The sequence below is a fragment of the Seriola dumerili genome, unplaced genomic scaffold (assembly GCF_002260705.1).
Source record: "Seriola dumerili isolate Sdu_G_001 unplaced genomic scaffold, Sdu_1.0 BDQW01000149.1, whole genome shotgun sequence".
In the NCBI taxonomy this organism is placed as follows: domain Eukaryota; kingdom Metazoa; phylum Chordata; class Actinopteri; order Carangiformes; family Carangidae; genus Seriola; species Seriola dumerili.
The window spans coordinates 11,043,669-11,067,755 of record NW_019174404.1 but is presented as its reverse complement, the minus strand read 5'-3'; the positions used below and the strand labels follow the sequence as shown (position 1 = coordinate 11,067,755).

At 42.1% G+C, this 24,087-nt stretch overlaps 1 protein-coding gene across 1 annotated transcript in view; it reads right to left on the bottom strand.

Moving 5' to 3' along the window:
• asap2 (ArfGAP with SH3 domain, ankyrin repeat and PH domain 2) overlaps positions 1-24,087 on the bottom strand; it is a 64,437-nt gene extending 40,350 nt beyond the window's left edge. Inside the window, exons 1-2 of the mRNA XM_022751041.1 lie at positions 23,554-24,087; positions 4,094-4,166 (exon numbers count right to left, since the gene is read on the bottom strand). Coding sequence (XP_022606762.1) covers positions 4,094-4,166; positions 23,554-23,679 — 199 coding nt within the window. The 5' untranslated portion in view covers positions 23,680-24,087. The remainder of the gene's footprint in view (positions 1-4,093; positions 4,167-23,553) is intronic.

The following is a 24,087-nucleotide window of genomic DNA, read 5'->3' as shown; positions in this document are numbered from 1 at the left end:
CCTCAAGGACCCCTGGGGGTCCCTGGACTTAGCTTTGAGAGCGACTGACCTAGATCATTGGTTTCCGACCTATCTAGCTTGTGACCCCTTAAAGTGAAGCAATTTCTACTTGCAATCCCTTGTCATAAGTACAATTTAAAAAAGCTCTTATTAGATGAAAGTCCCAAAAAAATAAGCATAACTGTGCAGCAGAGTGTAGCATGTGTTTTAATTGAACCAAGTTGCTTTAAATGCACCATCATCTACATTTATTTGGTGTAACCAATTGGTAATACGTTTTAGTATATATTGTATATTTTTCCACATGTAAAAATAAAATACAGTGCTTCAGAAAACATCTGGAAAAGGCAGCATAGCAGTAAGCAGTGGCCTTTTTCTGTGTTTGTGAGTCTGTAACAGAAAACAGAAGGACAGAGAGAGAGAGAGAGAGAGAGAGAGAGAGAGAGAGAGAGAGAGAGAGAGAGAGAGAGAGAGAGAGAAAAAGGGATTCCTTTTGCTTGACCTCCGGATGTGATGACCTTGTGTTTACTGGAGAAAAGAGGCATAATGCTGTTGAACACACACACACACACACACTGCTAATACCCAGTTGTGTGCAACATTCTTTACTGTATCTTCCCTCTCAAACACACATGTAGAAAAAAAAAAAAACATGATGTACAGCTTCCAGGCGTCTGCTGAGAATTATCTAACATCCCAAAGGCCTGTTTTGCTGCTACTTCTATCTCCCACACACACACACACACACACACACACACAGAGTTTAATCACCAGGTAGCAGGCTGGCCTCTGCTTCCTCTCTCCGTCTCTCACACACTGCTGCATGAGGCCCGGTCAGCCGACGCGCCGACGCTCACTAACACAATGTGCAGCCGACCTCATATCAATTCCGTATCTCTCTATGGACACTGTGAAAACAACGCTGGACTCCGTGTCCGCTTAACAATATGGCCACCGGCACACAGAGAAGCGAGTGTTTGCCAGGAGTTACAGAAGATGAGATCATTGATGCCACTGTCTCATCTGTGAATGTGAGGCTGAAGCCAGTTATCTTAGCTTAGCATAAAGACCAGAAACAGGGGGAAACAGCCAGCCTGACCCTGTCTAAAGCTTAAAAACACACCTACCGGCACTTCCCCTAAAGCTCACTAGAAAAGTCACTGCTCCAGTCAGGAAATAGACTGACACAGACCTATCAATCTTCTCATCTAATTCTCTGAAAGTACATATATTTTCCAAAATGTCAAACTTTCCTTTAAATTACCAACTTGTATGAATAGAGGTGACTCCCTCTCTCATTTCATTACACTTTCTTTTCGTGTCTTCTACCTCCTTTATTTCACCGTCTCCTCTGTTTTTTTTTTTACCTCAGACATCCATCCAATTTAATTACATTAGCACTTGTGGGAGTCTCATTTTCTTGGTTACCTGGCAGCCAGCAGAGAAATGCTTGTGCGTGTGCGTGTGCATGTGCGTGTGTGCATGTGCGTGTGTGTGTGTGTGTGCAGCAGTGACCCGGAGGACATGGCCAGCCCAGACGCCATTGAGTTCAGTGTTTTCCTGAAGCACCACGGAGCTGTGTGCTGCATTATTCAGCCGACTCCATCCACCTCTCCTGCCCACCTATAGGCGCAACAGCCGGAACACGGCGTTTGCACTCGTCTGCCTGGGGTCGATATCTGTTCAGCAGCTTTGGCAGGCCTGCGCTAGCAGCTCTGCTCCATCAGCTCCAGCTTCTTCAGGGGTTTGAGATGCTGCTGCTGGTTTATTCATCAAAACCCACAAGCTGACAACCTGACAGGTCCCTGCAGCAACACAGGGCTCTCTCGCTCATCTGTAGGCTTTTTCTGCATCTCCTTTTTCTCTCTCTCTTACTTCTCCATTTTTTCCCCCCTTTCTGTCTGGTGCAAGCCGTAGACTTTTATATAAAGAAGTACAAGCTTACATTGGTTGCTCAGCCTCTCAGGTTCTCCCTAGCGTAGTAATCATGTTTATTTGTCCTCGCCATTGTAAGCAAACCTCCAACATCACCCTCACCCCTTTCTATCTTCTCCTCATCGTGACTTTTCCTAGCGTCTGAGTGGAAAATACCCTTGCAGGGTTCGGAGCATGACAGCCAGTGACACCAGGAGTGTATTGAGGTAGTCGGTGTGGAGGCTCCCTGTTGTGTGTCTCATTATTCAGGCTTCCGGCATCCTCTCTGGAGAACATGACGAAAACTCTGCGCTTTCACTCCCTTTCTTTAAGCATACAGATGCTTCAGATTCACCAATGTTTCCATGCGTGTCTGCATCTACAGTTAATGCATGTTGTCGTTTACATTTGGCAGTCCAATCTAGCTGTATTTAGATTTTTTGATTACTGTTATGGTTTTGTTGAATTTGTTTGCAATTACCCTCCTCAGAGAAATGAATCTCACCTGCGTGTGTTATTCGTTTTTAAGATCCGGGGAAATTTCCACTGATTAGAAGTATTTACACCCATACTGAAGTGTTTACAGCTGAGTTAATCAAGCTGCAGTGTCGAAGCTGTGCAGGTTTTAGCTCTTTAACTAACAATCATGTACAGTATACTTTATATTTTTACGAGCCATTTTCAAATGGTTTCAAAAAGGACAGAAAACCAAAACAATAAGCTGAAAGACACAGAGTCCGTCAGTAACAGCAACCCCTATCCCATTACACATACTTATTTGATCCCTTGTTAATATAAAAACATTGATTAATGCATCTTTCAATTCACAGTATTTTTTGTAAATGGGGTAAAACAGCAGACTCTCTATATTTAGAACATATACCATCATCATTTTTTTGTTCAAGTACAAGTCTAGAGATACAAGGTTACAACCAAAGGCTTCATGAAGTCCAATCCAACTGTATACAAAACAGATCACAGACTGGACAGCTTTTACATTATAACTGTTGAAAACAAAAGGTGACCCAGGTTAAAGCGAGTTTCTCTTTGGTAGATCTGTAAACAAAAGCGTTCACAGAGGAATTCCCACAGACGCAACGGTGTTTATATTGTAAACTCTGACAAGTGACAAAATCTGGACAAGGTTCAAGTTTCAACGCAAAGAGGTTGTTGTTTTTTTTCCCCTCCCAGTTTTTTCCTACCGCAGATGAATGTGTTTATAATGAAAACAGATTTCAGCTGCCTGAAACACCTTATTCTCAAACGTGTAACCTGCACACAGACTCAAATGAAGGCTAGTTAGCAACAATGGGGGGGCTATTCATTTTGGCAGCTGAGCCGTGTGAGAAAACCGTACGGGTTAATCTTCTACATGCAGGTGTACCTGCAAACAATATCAGGCTGCCGTGTCCTGGGAGTCTGGCCACACATATGCTCAGAGTATGTGTAAATGCATGTTTAACAGTGAGTGTGAAGTGAGAACATGACTGTGTGTCTATGCCTCAGCACCCACATACAAACGCAGTGTGTGCCCCTCCCCAGCTGTTCCTCTGGGGGTCTGGATCAGACAGCTGTCCCTCTGGTCTGAACAGAGCTCACACTGTTCTGAAAAAGACATGCTCAGCACATTGTTCGGAGGTCTCTCTCTGCCTCTCTCTCTTTTCCTTTCTCTCCCTCTCTCAGCGGGGTTCTGTCAGGCAAGCCAAACAAAAGACACTGGAAACACCCAACACTGGCACAGCCAGCCACAATGAGCATGGTAATAACACACGCACACAGGCAAACCAACCACCCTTCCTACCCCTGCCTCAAAGACCGTGGAACAAAGGCATTAGGGATGCAATTAATGATTATTCTCATTGTCAATCTATTGTGCATTAATGGTGGATTAAATGAATAATCCTGTCTAAAAATGTAAATGGAATAAAACCCAAACATACATCAGAGACACCACAGCTCAATGGGATCTCTTGAAACAGCTTGCTTAGTCTGTCCAGCAGCCCAAAACACAAAATATATGTAACAATCATATATAATAACTTATTAACTTTTATCAGTTAAACACTAAATGAACTAGCTGCTCTTTATAAAATTGAGCTTGAGAACATCTTTGAAGGTTTTGTGACCAAAGTGAAATGAAGTGAAAATCCAGACATGAAGGACACACGAGAGGACTCACCCAGACCGGACGTGTAGATGGCCTTCACAGACTTCTTCATCTTGTACAGAACGCTGCGGTCCACATCCAGAGCCTGGACAGACAAAAACAGGGAGACAGTGAGATGAAGAGGTGGATAAAAAGGGGAAATCATTCAAGTACCAGTCAGCCAAATGACTGTTGGTATAACCTGAATATATTTTACTGCTGCCTGCACAGATCAGGGTAGAACAGTAGAAGCTGCATCATGATGTACAATTTAACTCGTGGGCTTGCTCCTGAATATTTGCGTTCAGGGACAGTGATGGTCCATATTCAGCAATCAACACCAGGGCCAGTGTGCATTCAAATACAACAGCCTTGCACTCACATCTTATAGTGTCTTTGTGAATTGTCCAAACACTGTTGATTCAATCCTTTTGTAATATTTGAGGTTGCAGTTTGTGTTGTTGCTAAATGATATTATATTCTTTGGTGTTCCTGTTATTTTGTCCACACCCTGAATAAACGCCTGCATGTGGAGGGTACAGTCTGCGTGTGTGTCTCTATGCCATCTCCACTCTAGCTGCAAGTAATGCATTATTCAAGGCAAAGCTAAGAATAGACCAGAGCTCCCTCCTCAGTTATTGTGTTAGTGTGTGTGTGTGTGTGTGAGACATATACACATGTGTGTGTGTATTTATCAGTATAATAGCTTGTAGGACAAGAGCAGTGAGGATCTGAAGGACATTCTCACTGAGTTGCAGTGCAAACCTATGCTTAAACCTATGAATAACCACACACACACACACAGAGCTCAGACTAACACAGTAGTACCAGAACAAACACTGAAAGTCCAGCAGAGACAATGCACCAGTGTATCAGTGATGAGTTAGGGACTCTCTTGGGATGAGGGGGATTTTGGGAAATTAGTTTTTAGGGATTTTATTGAGTACATCCGGCCCACCGGGCCAAAGTCGGCGCCACTTTTCCCTGCACTGCTCCCAATCTGACTGACACATATCAGATCCCCTAGACCCTCTGAAAACAAAAACACACAATGGCTCCTATTCAGCTACAATATACACACACCAATACTGTACACACACACATTCTGTCTCTCTCTCTCTCTACACCACTAGATGTGATGACAAAACTTATTAAATCCATAAATCGGTGCTGTATTAATATCCAAGCTTTGAGCTTTTGCTATTACAAAGTCGAAGCAGCTCAGCACTTTTTTTCCCCCCAGGGTCTGTATTTTACAGACACACAAACACACACACACAATCACGCAAAGGAAACTGAGAGAATACAGAAATGACTTTGAAGGGAAAATGACATAAATTAAGAGTCACTGGCAGAGGGACGGACAGAATGAATGAGGAACACAGAGCTCAGAGAAAGGACAGGAACAATAACAATGTGCTCTTTCACTCTTCTATCAGTTGTGGCTCGTAGGGGCCACCTATGAATCGTGAAGTGAGGGACCTTGTCAGCCTGTAGGAGCATACAGTTACACTGACAGGACAGACTCAGTGAAGAGGAAAGCTCACAGCAAAAAAATGCCAAAAAAATGCCAAAAAAAAAAACTAAGACCACATTCATCTGTTTGTATTTTTAGTTGCATTTCTCTCATAGAGAGCGGTGAGATTTGAGTCCGTTTTAATGGATCATCCATGTGTGTTACTCCATGAGCTGCCTTCAAAGAAATCAAAAACAAACTGAAATAGACAGCAACTATTTCTCCCCGCACCAAAGCTTTTCCCTGTCAGTTCAGTGATGAATATGTTTGGCCACTGCCTCGTTTAGCCAACAGTAAGTCTCTGTAACACACTACTACTTCTGACACGGATCTTTACAATCACATCAAAATATACTGTTCAACTGCAAAATAAAATAAAAGTAAAATGCTGCCACCCTTACAGAGCTGTTATCACCCAGGCCTGACCTCAAGCTGACCTCTGAGATACAGCCAGTGCCATGTAGGCAGCACAGCACCATCATCACCACTGTCAACCTTTTTATCTTGTGTATGAGGCCCATATAGCTCACGTAATTTAATAATGTCTGACAACAAAAAGACATACAAAGTGATTTGAATTCAAATGACTACTAATTGGTGCAGGGTAGCTTTAAAGGAAATTACTCTTCTCAACATGTTTACACAAATATGAATAAACACAATAAACACAAATAAACCTCCAGCAGTACATGCTAAAAACTTAAGCCAAACTAAAAATAAAATCTGATGTTATTTACCAGAGGAACTGTTCAAATTAAAAGAAGCCAACCAGAAGCTATTTTTTCCTCTGAGTAAAAGTAGGACTTTCAGTGCTGTGGTTTTAGTTCCTTCAGCTCCTGTTAAATGACTCATCAGCTACATATGCACTATCCAATTAGCTCTGTCTGGCTCAGACAGACTGTAGCTCAGACTCCACACAGCCTCGTGTGTGGGTGGGTGTATGTATGTATGTGTGTATGTGTGTATGTGTGTATGTGTGTATGTGTGTATGTATGTATGTATGTATGTATGTATGTATACGGTTTAACAGGTAATTTTCAAACACAGACAGACACAAAGACAAAAGCACAGCTGTTCTACAAAGCAACACTCATAGACTTCTGTCTACACCGCCAAACCACACAAAAACCTTTAAAAGGTAACTGGAGACGACTACTGAGAGTGTTTTCTTAGCAAAGCTGATATCACCTTTGCCCTGGACATTAAATCCAATCTCTGCTGAGAGCGAAAGGCTCAAGAGCACTGAAAGCATTTCTGCTGGTATCTGAGCTTCTGAGAGGGTGTAGAAGTTTTCTGTTCCCGTTCAACAAGAGATTTGAAGTATATGTTTGTAGATAATGGGAAAGGGCAACTAACGATTATTGTCATTATTGATTAATCTGCCGATTACTTCTCAATTAACCAACTAATCTCTTGCATTATAAAATGTCAGGAAATGGTGAAGCCCATCCTAATTTCCAAAGCCCAAGGTGGTGTCCTCAAATGTCCTTGTTTGTGGTATGTGGTGTCCTTGTTTTGTCGACCCAACTGTCCAGAACCCAAAGATATTTTCCTTAAAGATGACATAAAACACAGAAAGGTAGAAAATCTTAAATATTGAAACGATAGAGCCAATTAATTTTTTTGGTATTTTTGTCAGAAAAAAAATGACCTAAAATATTAATCAATTATCAAAATAGTAAATTTTTTGTCAACCAATTAATGATTTCAGCTTTAGCAGACACCCATACATCACATGAAAATGACAAAAAACAAATCATTCTATACAAAAAATACAAAAGCCCAGACATGTGAAATTTTACACTTTGCCCAAATGTATATGAATATGTAATTCTCAGGATTTCTATGAAAATTACTGACTGGACTAATCTCTCATAAAACTGCATCACTCCTCTGTCTGAGGACTACGGACTAAGGACTTTCAACACGAGCCTATAAAAATGCACTTGAAACTGCTGCCATGTATTTATGGATTATTTGATGGTGTGTGAGGTCAAACAAGGGTGAGCCGCTGACGTGGAAAAAAAAAAAGAAGAAGCATGTAACAGTATTAAATGGCTGATTGGGGCACAGAATCAATTAGACACCAGACTGCAAAATCCTGCAGAGATATGTTTGACACAATAAATCGACTGTGATGTCACGTGCCTTTCTGTTGATGCCTGCCTGTGCTTAAATGTCGTTTGAACACAAGTCACATACTCTTGTAGTTAAGCGAAGTACCGCTGCTGAGTTTAATACCTTTATCACTCTGTGCATAAAATGACAATAAATATGACAAAAGAGGCAAAGCAGCGCTCTGAACAGCTCCGCTGGGCTCCCTGACAGTAGCATGAATGTTTCTGTGAAGGAAGACAAATGGACAAGAGTCAAGCTTTCGATGCATATGCTACATCAACGCCGTCAGATGGCAGCTACTGTATGTATTCTGCTCTAGTATCAAGTAACAGCTTTGATATTAAAAGCTCTATGTTCGGGCCCCTGCTGAATGCATACACTATAAAACTTCTTCAACTATTCATATTCAGATGAGTTTGGTTTTAAGTCAACCTTGTGATATCATAATCACAGACAAATTTTCCCAAACAGGTTTAGAAAGTCTGGATGAATAACTTAATTCTGAGAAGCTCCCGGGTGTGAGTGAGTTGTACTATGTTAAAATGAAGCAGAGAATGTCACAATAGTGAAAAAAAAAAATTACATATTATGCTCTATTTTTGTTTACCTGGTGATGGCTTTCACTGCCCAATCATTACAGGGTTGTTGAGGCTGATACCAATACAGATTTTTGAAAGTTGCATAATAAATGCAATAACAATGTTTCAGCTATCATCAATTTTCTTTACAAAACCCATGACATAAACATTTTTGATAAAAGGTGCCATTTTTTAATAATTGTGACCAATGCAAAATGTAGTGGACATGGACATTTTACAGTTGGAAAAGAAAAACTTGTCACTCTGGTGGACAAACTACAGAATAATCTCACTGATAAATAATAGCAAATTTAAATACAGAAATGTCAAACACAAATATATCAAGGTCATATGGCCAATTTATCAGTCTTTTTCAAAAGGTGCAGTTTGACTGGCGTCAATAGGTGCAGCTACGGCGTCATTTCCTGTGAGTATAAAATGGTAAAGCTATCAACACTTTACCATAGCGACTACAACATTGTGCTTGGACACTGGTAAATCTAACATGCACACTGACGTGGACTTCACAGCTCCCATCCCAAGTACTGCCTCAGTCACACACACACACACACACACACACACACACACACACACACACACACACACACACACACACACACACACACACACACACACACACACACACACAAACACACACACACAAAATCAAGCAGTATCACGCTCCAGCAGACCCTTTCAATCTGCAGAGAGTGGTCTGCTGGGGAAAGGGGGAAGACAAGAGGGTAAGTGGGTGGGGTGGGGGGGCACAGGCCGGGTAATAAACCAGCTGAACACAACAAACACATAGCCTTAAATCACTCTCTCTCACACACACACACACACACACCACACACACAGGACTCTTCAATCACTTTCACACATTTGCACTCTGATGTGCTCTCCAGGGCTGAGCAAAGTGACTCTTCGCTGAGCACCAGGCCAACTTTTGTTCGAGCCCTCTTGTTTGTAGCGCAGGCCGTGTCTAAAATTAGAGACTTTTAACCCAAAAAAACACTACTCCCAGCGAGAGGGGAATTCCAGTGCCGTGTAGCGTTTCGACAGCGCGGGATCAGAGCTGAATCCTCACACAATAGACCCGGCCTCTGAGCCTGGAGCTGCTTCACAAGCACACTTCATGTGAGCATTGCTGCGGTGTCAGCAGTTTTCCCTCTCCTGATAGCGGCTCAGAGTAAACTAACCACAGTGGCTCTTTTCTCCCTCTCCTGCTCAGCGTAGTGGTCGGAGCGGGAGGAAAAACCCAAACTGAATTGAATTAATCCTCCCTCTTAATGCATGACATCATCATCACCATCATCATCATCATCATCATCAGCATGATTACAAACGGGCACCATCTGCTGCAGCCAGTCTACAGAGACTATCACAACACTGCTGGGTCATGGAGGTCGTTGCCACGGCGATCCATTCATTTATGGTACTGAACTGTAGAGTAACGTGTGTCGGGTTACAGATCTCTGTGAGCACAGTGCTGATAGATAATATCTAATGTGTGTTCAGAGACAGACAGAGAGGGGAAGAACATACTAGAAGCCTAACTAATGTTGAGGATGTTCAGATAGATTACAGTATGATTTGAATTTTGAGGAAAGAGGGTCGGTGTCTCATCCTTACAATCTAACAGTTTGGTCTTTCTGAACCAGAATTTACATCTAATTTAAGACAATAAGATATTAACAAAAAACTAGAACAAAAAAAAAGGAATAAAGTAAAAAGGGAGTCAATCCTGGGGAGATTTCCCTCTCTCTGTCTTCACAACCATTTCCTGTTGGCCCCCGTTACCACAACTAACTTTGAGGAAGAAAAAAAAAAACAGCATAAAACAGGAAACTAATTTGTGTATAAACTTGCATTTTCGACTGGCTGTTGTCATGAGACAAAGCTCGGCTGGGCAAGCACAAAGTTCAACTACGAGGACCTTAACCAGAAGTAATGAACTCAACGTGCTTGGCACAGTGTCTGCCAAAAAGTCTTCAAAACCAAAACAGGGAGAGTGAAATTAGCAGTTCCCAGGGTCATCCTTTAAAATGCCTGTGTTGTAAGATATTCAGTTTACTATAATATAAAAAGGTAGAAGAAGAGAAGAACGAAGCTAGAATCAGTAACTTCTTGTTTGTCCTTAAAAAAATGACAAATGCTGAAGCAATAGTTAAAATTCGAAATCTCTTTCATTTGTAATTCACAATGGGCCGATTTAAGCACTAAAGTCCCGAGACTAATATTTAAGCAAGCGTGAACATAAAAGGAGCTCACTTCACATAAAGGCAGCGGGGACAGGGAGGAGAGCAAGACGCCACTGACAAGTTAAAAAAAAAAAAAAAAAAAAAGTGAGTCCAGCTAACAAGCTTGTTTCATCGCAGCACTCTCCACCTCTCTCTCCGCTGTCTGAAGAAAGAAGACATTCCTGGGTGATTGCACGCTGGAGTGACTGACAGACAAGACAGAGACCCAGCCCCATTGTTCCTGCCGACAAACTATCTGCTGATGACAGCATGTCTGCTGAGCAAGATGCTTTTCCCCGCTTTTCAAAAGGAGGCCCCAACGGCATATAACACACGCGCGCACACACACACGTTCAAATTTAACAAAAGACAATCCAAGAAATCCTCCCTGTCTGCAGTATTAATATTGTCATCGCCACACACTTATTTTAAAGCTCTCTCTCTCACACACACACACACACACACACACGCACACACACACACACACACACACACACACACACACATCTGGGTTCCGTCTGGTGTCTCTTTATAACTTGTCTACTAACCCTGCCTCACCCTTTAAGCCTTCCCGCTGCGACAGTCATGTGAGGAAAACTGTCTGCCATATACGGTGGAAATCAGGCAATAAAAAGGCAGCAGTCTGGGATGTAATTATCCAATTTATTTGGTGCGTGTGCGGGTACAGATTCTGTGATGGCGGTGGTGGGTTGCAATCTGTGTTTTATTGAGGTACCAGATGTTACACGGTGAAAACAAACAAACTTTACTCCACAGAGAAAACTCCTAAAACTTCTGAGGAGTGTTTTAAGAGAACTCACTCTTGTATAACTTACACACACTCACACAGTTCATAAATAAAAAAAAAAAAAAGCTCTGGTTTTGATGTGAAAATCTTGGGACAGACTTGACATCATGTTAATCACATTTATTTCACCACTGTGCCGCGGTCAGCCCGCACTGTTTGGAGAAGCAGCAAAATGTGAAACTGGATCTCTCAGCGAGACAGATGTAATCAATTTCCCTCTTTGATCAATTTTCAGATCAGACGCTTCCACTGGCGGCGGCACATTCACGATGTCTGTCCCTCAGACACGGACCATCACTCCAAAATATTCCAGATGAGCTGTGATATTTTCACAACAAGCCAAACGACATCCGAGTAAAATAACAGCATGAACACCAGCAATATATCAGGATGTGATGAGGAGTTATGGCTTCAGTTTCTCCCTACACTGGTTTGGCTGTTAAGGTGTCAGTATGCTTCAAACGTCTTTGTGGGATCGTCAACCCGCCACTGAAACCCCATCCTCCAACACCTTTCCAGCATTAGGGACCAGTTTCTTTCCAGCACAGTCCGGTTTTAAAAAAGGCACAGTCCATCACTGGAGCTGTCAGTGTGGTTGCCCTCCTACGCCTGCCTCCTGCCCTCTTCCAACACAGCAGCACGAGGTGAGAGGTTTGGGGGTGAGGAGAGAACACATAATACACCAGCATGAAATGGTGTAACAACACACTGGTGTGAAATGCTGATGTACTGGACCACAATTCTGTTCTCCTACATGGCTGCCAGCAGGTATTCTAGGTCACCTGAAAGCAATCTAGTGGTAAGTTTCCCTGTAGAAAAATAAATAAAAACCTCACATCATTATTAGGCAGTCCTGTCCGCCAAATTACAGAATGAGACACATCAGCTCTTCTGCAGGTGTGGCGTCAAAGAAAGCCGCTTGGTCCGGTCTATTTTTTTCTGCTGGCCAGCTCTCAGCCAGACACAGAGCTGCTGTCTTAGGCTTTACATGTGGAACAGTCACGGTAAAAACACAAGAAGGGCACTCTCTCTACCTCAACATCCACTGTGACTCATTCAAAACATATGTCAAATATACAGTACAGTTCAGCCCTGCAGGCATTAAAGAGAAGGCAGATCCCTGAGGAAGGTGTACTGAAGTCAAGCTGTTCGCTGTGATACAAACTTTTTTCTGTTTCAACAGTTAAGTCATCCGCTTAAGATGGCACCACCGTAAGACCAGCTCCTAAATACAGTCATCATTTTGAATCCATTCAATTGAGGCAAAACTACAAATCCACCATTAAAGAAAAATCGCCTTTTCAAGTGTTTCATTCACAACTTCTCTCCATGCTGAGTGAGTAAAGTCAATATTTGGATAGAAGTGGGTTCCATTCAGGCGACCACTAACAGGCCATGTTTGCAGGGTGTCTCTGTGCTCTCAGACAGCTGAGATGTGTGTAGTCGGCCTGCCCTGGGGCAGCATGGAAAAGTCCAGCCTGCAAGTTCAGTGGAAGTGTGGGACGGAGAGAGAGGGAGTGTGCTTTTTACTGTGTCATAAGACTGTTTGACACGAGCTCATTAACATACACGCACTTTGGCGACAAAGCTGATGTGTACTCAGAAAGCTGCATGAGTAATGAAAACTTACACTGAACTCCGATTCTGACTGCTCGTAACTAGCAGAACGGGAACTTTTAATTCAGTTTCTGAGCGGGTTTTTCTGCCTGACTGCGAGTTTTTTCAAACATCGCATCTACCTACAAGCCTTCTGGTATTTTAGCACCAGGAAACTTGGTGTTTTACAGCTCCTCAGTGATCACTACAAAGATCACTGTTGGACCAGAGCCTTGACCGCCAGCTGCCAGAAATCACACTGGGATGACAACATCAACTGCAGTGATTTAAGTGTTAGAGAAAACACACTTTCATGTTAACTGTTGAGGCGTTTTTCAGGCTGTTTTACAAGGTGACAGACCTGGGCAGAACTTTTGTTTCCGTTTGGTTTTCCCAGACGACTGCACTGCCTCATAGTTATAATACTTCAGTGGTGCTGTTTTTTGTGTCTTCTTTAAAGAATCCCAATCTGGCTTTAAAATTTACTGCGCTGTTTGGCATTGTTTAGAGCTGAAGATTAGCTTTTTCTCATCGCCTCCGCTTCTTCACCCATCGTTAAAAAAAAATTCAAAAAGAAGGGAGAAGGGAGGAGCCCACACACAAAACAGACCTCAATCTAACACAAGTCAGACCCTGAAGCACGATGGATAAAAATTTCAAAAAGGAGGCCTAATGGCGCCAAGTTTAAAAACCTGTTAAAATAGGCCCCCCCGACTATGAGGGGAGTATTTAATGAAGTCTATAAACTAGCAGGAGGCTGATAAAAACCAAGTTTGAAGGAGGGGCTGAGAAATAAGGACCAAATGTGCTGCACTTTGAGGGGAAAATCCTCTCTGACTTCACCTTGGAGTTTCTCTTTGGCTCTTTTCACATGGACACATGTGTCAGCCTCAGGGTGTCGAAGATGTAGTGCCAGAGGCAAAGTGCCCAACAGTTACAACAAAACTCTAAAAAGGAGTGTGATGATGTCTGAGAGAGGCAGAAGAAAATTACCTGCTTTCTCCTGGAAAACACTGCAGTGAAATACTACAGAGAGCATGACTGTGTGTGTGTGTGTGTGTTTGTGTGTGTCTGTGTGTGATTGTGGGCTTTTGAGAGCACACTTCAGTTGCAAAAGAAGACCTTCATTTAAAAAAAAAAAGAAAGTCCTTTTGAAGTCTGCTGGGAACTCATGGCATGAGAAGGGTTTCACTTGAAATAAACCCAGCCCCTCCATGAAACCAAGCCGTTCTGCAGAGTCTCTTGCTGCAAGGGGGAAAATTAAAGTCAGTATCACTGCTTTTAGTGCTGCTTCCTGTTGTGTAATATGAAGGAGTTTTGGGATTATCAGGCAATTCGGGAATACCAAATAGATCATTAAAAAAGGCAGGCTACATTCAGATGTTAATGAACTCAATTCCTTGACTCGTCTGTTTAATTCCAACATCACACGACTGATTTTTTTTTTTTTTTTTTTTTTTGGTCCCAACTGAGTTAAAAGCAATCAGACTAAAACTGCCTCCAGAGCCTCCAAGGAGTTCGTGTTAAAACATTTCCCCAACAGAGAAGAAGTCCGGGTCTGTTCTCTGAGCGAAAGTGACAGCAGGACAACGCAACTGTGAGGATTCACCCCTTCCACCCCACCCTGGCCCCAAGCAAAGCCGAGTGGCCAGGACCACAAATCAATGGTGGAGTTCATTAATGAAGAGGCAGGGTCTGTCTGGGAACAATAGCTGTCAACGGGAGCCGTCTCAGGCAATCTGGGCCAGGACACTCTGATGGATGAGATGAGCCTCAAGTTCCCATTTACGGCTGGTGCCCCTAGTTTCCAACCCCCTAACCCCTGTAGGACCAAGAGCAGCCTGTCTCCCCTTTCACCTCAATCCCCCTCTCCATGTTGGACTGAGTTTTCATGATATTCGCCCTAATGCCCCCTCTTCAAACTAAAATAGACTCACCAGGCCTGACAATGGCCAACGGGCTCCATCCATCGGTAATCAATTCACTACCACGTCCCATGTCCCAATACGTGCACACACATGATAATAGATGGTGCACAAAAAAAAAAAAAAAAAAAAAAAAAAAAAAAAGAGTGAAATCATATCACATCCTAACAGTCAAAGCCCATCGGGGGAGAAGAGAGATCATGGCTTTGAATCGATTGGAACAGGACCGTGACCTTCGCCCCTGGTAGATCCATTGGGAGGGCCTCTGCATTATAATGAGGGCCTGGTCAGAGCCTGTCTCTGAATGATAACACAAACACAGCATTTACCAGGCCCTAGAGGCTGGAGAGACACCTCTCATTTCAAACAAAGATCCTGTGGGAACAATAGCAGTAAATTTGCTTTTACCAAATTTAGCATTAACACACCACTGAATCATATATTATTTCAGCTAATACAGTTAGCATCCTCAGTACAAATGAAAAACAAGTTCTTTACCTCTCATTTGATTCATTTTGGGATCATTATGATTACCCAAACAAGAACACAACATTTAAACATGTAAAAAAGTGCTTGTGCCTCGCAAACACAAATGCATCTGGATCAGTTATATAAGGAAACTCATCAACAACTCTTACATAAAATCAAAGTGTTTTCATTCTGGATTTGGAGGAATGAATGTAGTTGGCTGTGCTTCAAGGTACTTGGCCTACTCTGGTGCATTAAATACAGTAAGGCGAAGTCAAGGGACAGTGGGGACAGCAGATGTAGAGTGAGGGTGAAGGGAGGAAACAGGTCCTCAGTCATCCTGCCAGAAATTCCCATTTCAATTATAGGAAGCATTAAGCTTCTTAGGTGGTATAGTGAAGACTGGCCAGAGTGGCTGGGGGTTTGGGCTGCTCACTTGGGCCAGACTGCACATTTAGACCATGTGTGTGTGAGAGCTCATAGATCTATCCGTGTGCCTCTAAAGCTATTAGATGTGGATTGTGCCTGCATCGATAATCCCACTGTCTGAAGCCTTGTTAAAACTTTCCTCCAGGCCACCTGTTCCACGAGGGGCAGCTGTTGTTCCCAGTCAGACCACAGACGTTCCCTACCAACCGTGCCTAGAATGGGGGGGGGGGGCAGAGAAAGACCAGGCATTCCCTGGTTTCCCTTTGCCCGGGAACAACTCCAGCATCAACACAAGCCGACAGACTGACACTTGGAGAAGAGTTACAAGAGCACACTTGCCTTCAGATGTTAACACATCAGCCATAAATCATTGCACTTTAAATGAGACGTTAAAACACAAAGCAATAATAGAGAAGGACAAGTGCTTTGTTCTACAACCACTGGTTATGCAAACACAGAGCAGTGTAGCCACCGGGGAAGATGGAAATTAAATAAGATATGATCTTGTGTTAACACAAGATAAGGGTTAGTATCAAATTGTAGCATGCACCCAAACAACTAGTGGCCTGAGATTAAGGTTAGAGGTGCTATAAGAGATGAGAGACTAAAGCTGCTCACAGCAGGCAGCCATCAACTGCTTTTTAAACACTGGAGTTCACTAAGAATCTACTTACTAGTACACAATCCATATTACCTTGTTGCTCGCCAAAGCTAGAAAAAGTCTGTGAGAACCAGACTGGAGGCTGGTACAGCCTGCACAACCAGAGCCAATAGTTACCTGGGTATGTTTCGAACACTATCACCATTCCCAGAGGTACTCTTCGATAATCTCCACAAAAATCAAGCAGCTAGGCAACACGCTTTACCAGTGCATAGCTGGCATACCGGTGTGATGGACCTCTGTTGGATTAAAGAATAGCCAGATGGAAGACTAATGACGCTAGGCTTCAGTGCTGAGGCGCCCCCAACCCCCCTCAACACCAGTAATGGACCATGAAAAGCTGACTTGGCTATAAATAACCATTATTCATCAGCAAAAAATGAATAAACTGGACAAAGGGATATGGGAGGGAGAGGCCTACTGGCTGGGTGAGTTTCTGGCACTATGTAGAGGAGGGTATACAGTAGACTGTGCAGCAGCTCTGTTTTCTCTCTCGGGATACAAGCCTATTAACAGTACAGGGTTGCTGATGGATTATTTGTGCACACAGATACCACTTCTACAATAATTAATCCACTTAAGATAATACACATAAAACCATGCAAATAAAATTTTGACAGGAAGCCAAAAATCAGATCTCTCCACTGCCATGATCTCAAGACAGTAATCAACAATTTCATCAAATTTACTCAATTAAAACTTAAACTTTATGTGTAGAGCACCTTTTAAACAGGTTTGTGCAATTCAAAGTGCTTAACAGATGACAAGACCATAATAACATTGGACAAATATGAACAGTAATAACAACAGACAGAACAGATGCACTAAAAACATATGATGAGAAGCAATAAATATAAAATAATATAAACCAATAAAATACATTAAAATAAATCATTTTAAAACATGAAAACAATAAAATAAATGAATAAACAGAATAAATAATGCCCAGAAAATATTCCAGAACCTCAGGCAGACTGTTCCAATAGCGCAGAGCATAAAAACTAAAAGTTGTCTCAACAAAGATTTTGTCCTTTAATTTGGAGCAACTAAAAAATTAAAAGTGCCAGAGGACCTGAGAGGCTGTGCTGGTTCATACAATGTCAGACAAGTAGGCTGGTGCAAGACCACAAAGTGATTTGAAAACAAGTAAAAGAACTTTAAAAATCAATATGGAAACTGACAAGGCAACAAGGAAACCAGTGTAATGACTTTGGGGTGTCATGCGTTTTCTTAGGTAGCAGAGTTCAGAATCAATGGTAACTTATTTACAATTTTTTTGGACGGACAAGATAGGACAGCATTACAATAGTCCAGTCTACTGGATATAAAACAGTGGATTTGGTCTCTTTGTGTCACTCAGAGTGAGAAATGGCTGTAATTTAACTATATCTTTGAGATGATAAACAGCAGATTTGGTGACAAACACCACATGAACCCTAAAGTTCAATTCTGAGTCTAAGATGATTCTGAGGTTTCTTGCTGGCTTGGTTTCAAGTTCTAGAGAATTTCATTTTTTAACTGGTTGAGCTAGTGCTACCATAAGCCTGGAAACCAGACTGAAACATTTCTAACTTGTTTTTATGAGGGAAAACTAATTAATTGCGTGTATACCAGTTTCTCTAAAATTTTACTTTAAGATGGAAGATTGGAGATTTGTCTGTAGTTACAGGGTAGAGATGGATCTAGATTACTTTTTTTTTTTTTCCCAAAAGAGGCTTAACAAGTGCATCTTAAATGCTGTGGGGAAAACACTCAGCTGTAGAGTCATTAATAATTTTAAGGATCTCCTCAGACACCGATTTAAAGGCGTTTTAAAAAGGAAGTAGGAATTGGGTCAAGACCACAAGTAAAAGACTTTAATTTCAGCATCAACCAGGTCAAAACTGTCCAGTTATGTCCAGTTATGTAGTTTTCCCACATTTAGAAGCAACAAGCTGGTTCCTACTCTCGGTAGTAGATTAACAAGATGATCAATTGTCACACTGCACTTGTGGGGAAGCTTATGGAACCATTAATCAGATTATATACTATAAATCTTCATTTTTTCAGACAAAATGTATTTATTCATATATTGTTTTGTTTTGTGCCATCTCTGCTCTGCTAGCCCACAGTGTCTTGTTAATGTCATGTTAAATCTATCCATAAATCCATAACCTGGCCCTTAGGTGCTCAGTGTGAATCGGAGTTTCACCTGTGAGTATTTGTACAAAGGCCCATCTAGGGATTCACTGCAAACTAGCTTGGGTTAAGAATGCTATGGGACACTAGGAAAGAGGGACAGACAGAACTTTGCTTATGAGTCAGGAGGGTCCGAAACAACTTCAGGATACTTGTATTTATGCCACAATAAGAAGCATTGTTCAAGACTGCATTATAAGCAAGTCTTCTACCTGTCAAACGACTCTAAATTACAAAGCAGCTGTAATGTCATGAAACACATCGCGTCTCTGTCTGTGCAACAATGTGCAGCTGACAGACTGATCAAAGGGCTACAATGCTGACAACACAAAAGCTTGTATTGAATGTCAAGTAGTGATGGTTGTTTTGCAGCCACAAGCCGTAATAATCAGCGAGCTTCTGCAGTCGACTGCATGAGTCAGATCCGTTTTCATACCCATTGTATTCAGTTAGTCGCCTCTTTGAGAGGTCTGTTCATGTAGTACACAGTGATCCCAATAACTGCCACACTCTGGAGGAGAATTAATTTACCATCTTTACCAGCTTTACACACCTGCCACAAGCGCTCTGTGAGCTAGGCTCAACACTGTGAGATTACACAAATATGCCTGTCCTCATACCTGAGCTAGAAGTGGATGCACTTGAGATTTGTTCTCAGAGACAACGTTATTGATTGCATCATTTTAGGAGTTTCTCTCCGTCTGGCAGGTTTCAGTAACTGGGGCATAACAACAGTCACAGATGCAAAAAATAGACCAAAGACAACTACAATGTGTGCCAGTTCCTAGCCTCAGACAGATATCCTGCAGACATCCTTGCCAGTTTTTCTTGGGTGAGATAAAAGGCATTTTCACCCAGATCAGTACTTAACACAGAGGTCAGCTCTGCCCTCGGGGCTAATGCCTCCTACCAATGGAACTTGTGAAGCCTATGAGGTGAGGGTTTTCACACAGAGCGTTGAGCGCACAGTTGGCTTTGTGTTGAAGTGGTTTACCTCATGAAAACACTGTTGTTAAGCAACCAACAAGGATAATGGATGGATACTTCTTCAAATATGGAGAATTATGCATCGAGTTCTCGCCATTTCAATGTCACACTTACTAATTAGAAGAAAAACACCTCCAACAACAAATGCCAATAGCTTTTACAAGCCACAGCATTTTCATTTAAGAGCTATCTCCATTTACGATGTTCTGAATACCACGACAATAGGTAAATAAAATGGGCGTAACTTCACATCAGAAACTGACAAAACTGTTATTGTCAGGACCTACTACAGTACTACAGTAACCACTACTTGCCATTCAGATCATTGTGAATGAAACTTTGAAGAGAAATCAGATACCTTGAGCTCTTTTTTCCCCCCAAAAGTGTGGACTCTCCCTCAAGTGTGTAGGAAGAAAAACCATGTGTTACAGGAGCACAAGGGGGGGGGGGGGGTTGCCCAGGACGCAAAGCTCAACATCCTCTTACTGGATAAACAGGTTTTTATTGCTGTGGTTTTACCAGCGCACACATAGACATGCACACACATGCACAGAATCTCTCTGGATGGCCTCTTAATAGCCAGCAGTTTAAAACTACTAGCCTAATTAAGATTATGTCAGATGCAATTAAGTTTAGAAAGAAATAATTACACAGCATCGTGTGCCCTTTTACGTAAAACCTCTGAGTGCCTGATTTGCCTCTCCTGTTAATGTGTTTAAAGGCTTCCTATAAACAACCAGACCCAGAGGTCAGTAGGTGGGATAGTAAATGTGCCAGCTATTTGAGACAGCTCCAATTGGAAATTAGATCATTAGATGCAAATTATTTCATACATTTCAGTTAAGGTGGTCTGGTAAACGGAGAGGGAGATTCATGTCTTGAAAGTGAAGAGGAAAAACTTCACTTGAGAAGAAACAACAGCCTAAAAAATCAGCAAAGAGCATAATGGATAGTTAAAAATATTAATTTAGCCATTAATTATTGACAGAAGCTGCGCGCTATAACTTTTGCCAACGATTTGAAGTCATCATAACACATTAAAACACAAGGCAGAAATGTGACAGGAAATTGTAGTTTTTTTTGCACAGTAAACAACACAGCTTCACAACATTAAAGCTGCACTGTAGACTGAAAACTACTTGTGTTCGTTTCATTACAATGATGGTGGTTTTTATATCAATGTGTGGACTGTATGCACCTGGTCTTCCACCGACACCCGGTACACAGTAAATGGTTAATATCCCCTGGTTAATATACTCTGATGAGGTTCTTGCTCTGTTCTCATTGGTAACAGGATTAAGGAGCAGAACATCTTTGTAATTTGCTAGAAACAGCAAGCAGGGCTTAAACCTCAAGCAGATTTTCACATTAATAAACACTTTTCTACTAACAAATGAATCACCCTTGTCAACAGGTTATACCCACACACATGTATTAGTGATTTAGGGCGCCTCCAAATATGAGGCCTCGCTTTAAGAATGAGATGTGCCATCACAGTCCTCTGTTGCTTGCCGACTGCACTTCCAAAAATATGGGGTGAAACAATAAAATATATATTTTCATTTGCAAACATCAGCACATATTTATAGCTAGGATTATCATATCTAAAATATTAATGTATAAGAAACAACAGGAGACTAGGAGCAAAAGTCTTGGAAGTCAGCAACAAAACAGACACCCCATTATCAAAACTCAGAGGTGTCAATTCACAAAACATGAGGCATCTCGTGAAATTATACACCAGCCCACTGTAGCATTACAGAACACTGTGCTGCTCCAATCAGCCTGTCCTCAGCTGTCAGTTCAAGGGTGAAAACTAAGAAGAGAGCGCTTATTTAACAAACTGCTATTCTACAGAAAATCAGAATCAGCACATTGTTTGAAGCTCAGCACAATGCTGAAAAACAGCAAAGTCTGATATTTTTATTTTTCATTTAGTCTTCATGAATAAATGGTTTGCTGATGTCTTTGCATAACACTCAAGGGTGAAAGAGTCATTCTCTTGATGCTTAGTTAAACTCTTTTAAGAAATGCAAAAAGGAATATATAAAAAAAACAAAAAAAGAGAGATGCTTTTTAAACTTTAAAGAGATGCCCGCCGCCTGTGGGTGCCTGTGCATATACATATGTAAATGTGTTTTTGTTTGCTTGCGTGTGTTTGAGATTTCAGGCAGGCTGGCAGACAATAAGTGGAAGTGTTCCCCCGTCCTCTGCTGTGTTTAATTGGTCAAACAGACCAAAGTGAGCGAGGTCTTGTTGTCCAAACAATAAGGGCTTGTGTTCCCTGAGCCTGAGCGTGGGGAGGTCAATGTGAAACAACAACACGCCACTCCACGTCTCTGCAACAACAATTCAGCAGCTTCAACAGCAGCAGAACGCTGAAACAAAAGCTGCTGAATTGGATCCTCAACCCAACAATTCAGCCTCACAAGCCGGCAATTACTGCTGAGCTACTATTTAAAAAGGAGTAAAATCCACACACTTATTTGCTTACTTCTACAGAAAAGCACATTCCACTCTGAGTTGTGCTGAGATCATCCCCAATGGCAGATAGATTAATTGCTATTTTAAAAACAGGAAGCAGCGGAGGTCTGAATGAAATAGTGCGTAGCAAAGTGTCGGACGCCCAAGTGAAGCACCTGTCAGCCTGAGCAGGTGTATGTCTGGCTGCCTGCCTCAATCCTTCACAAACACTGGTTAAAAATAAAGCCACAACCCTCAACCAGGTACGGCGAATCAGGGAGCTTAAAGTGAAGTTGACACTGAGCCCAGATATGGATTAGCTGAGTAAAACTGACATTAGACGGCAACGACTTATCTCGGCTCTGCACATATCAAGCAATCTGTTTTTACAATTAAAACTTTTCCTGATTGAAACCAGGAGGAAATGATCCATTTGCTCACGCGTCACCTAACGTCTACAAGCTTTCCCTAACTTAGAGAGCAGAGGCACACTAACACACATAACACACACCGAGCAGCTCATGTGGGAAATTCTATTTTTACCATCAGGCAGGGCGAGGCTCTGCCATACAGCACACAAAGTAGGGAAACTATAACAAGGGGGGGCGGGAGACAGTGGAGGGCTGTCAGGGAACAAAGCGGAAGTGTCCTTCCTCCTGATGACCTGCAAGTTAAAGGAAGAACACAAAGTGTACTCTGTGCACATGCAGTGCAATGCAGCTGGAAACTGGGGCAGATGCATGTTATTTCTCCCCCTTTAACTGTGGGAATAATCATTAAGCCAGAATCCTTACAATGACTTCTCCTAGGAAAGTGGTTTATATGTAGATGATTGCCCTTTCTTCTCACAGTCCACTGCATATGTTCCCACTCTATTTACCTTATAGTGTGTCTTTTTCTCAATGTTTCTCCTGTTTTCCTCCACTGTACACTGACATCTATTGCGTGTCTAACATCCTAGAAGAAGGATCCTTCCTCTGTGTGTTTTTCCCCATTAAAAGGATTTGTTTTGGGAGTTTTCACTTATCTAAATCAAGGGTTGTATGTTGTACAGCCCTTGTAAAGCCATTTGAGGCAAATTTGTGATTTATGATTTTGAGTTATTTGCTGTAAATATAACCAACTTGACTATAACTGCTCTTATCCTGGCTCATCCTTGAGCAGACAGACCAAATTCACTCACACTGATGTACAATAGCTGAGGTTATTAGAGTATGAAGCATGAGGGATGGGGTAGAAGTGTAGTGGAGGGCAGTTTATTTTCAAATTGAATAGAGGTGACCCACTACTCTGAGTAGACAAAGATTTATAACAGCTCTTCCAAAATTAGGTGCAAGATGCATATTCTCACCATACACACTACTCTGGTTTATTTTATTTTGAAAATGTTTTATTTTTTTCTGGATTAAACATATTGTCAGGCAAACATACATGGTAGGGAGAAAATAAGTATCCTTGGTGGATGTTTGCCTTATCAACTCATGGAGAAGGAGGACTACAATCCCGGTTCCACCAGAGTCACTCACCTCCTCCAGAGCAGCCACTGTGTTCCTGCAGTGGGACATCCTTGTGGTGAAGTTAGAAGCAGTCGGCGATTTATAGTCTTCATTCGTCTCTGCCACAAACTCTGAAACTGTGATTTGGTCCGGCATAATTAATCCCTTTGCTGATTAGAAGAAGAAGCACTTTTCTTAATCCTCTCCCTCTCGTCAGTACAGTTTTAGGGTAGAAAAGTTCACAGCAGTAGTAGTTGCGGAAATGTCTCTGAAGGTCCCCGCGGGTAGTAAACCATCTCTGGGTATGTTTATGTCATTCCCTTGTTTGCTCCCAACACAGTTCAGTGTTGCACGCTGGCTCGAGGAGGAGTTGGCAGCGTTGCCGCTCTCACCGCGCTGCGCTTACAAGGTGATGGATAGGTTATATCCCTCCTGCCTTTTGGCCCACTACTCCCTTTCCATTCAGTTGCACAGGTCGTCCTCTGCTCACAGAAGAAAGTGAAGCTTCCTCTAGCCTCTCTCGGTTTTCCCTAACCTCTGACAGCGCGGGGCGAGTAACTTCTT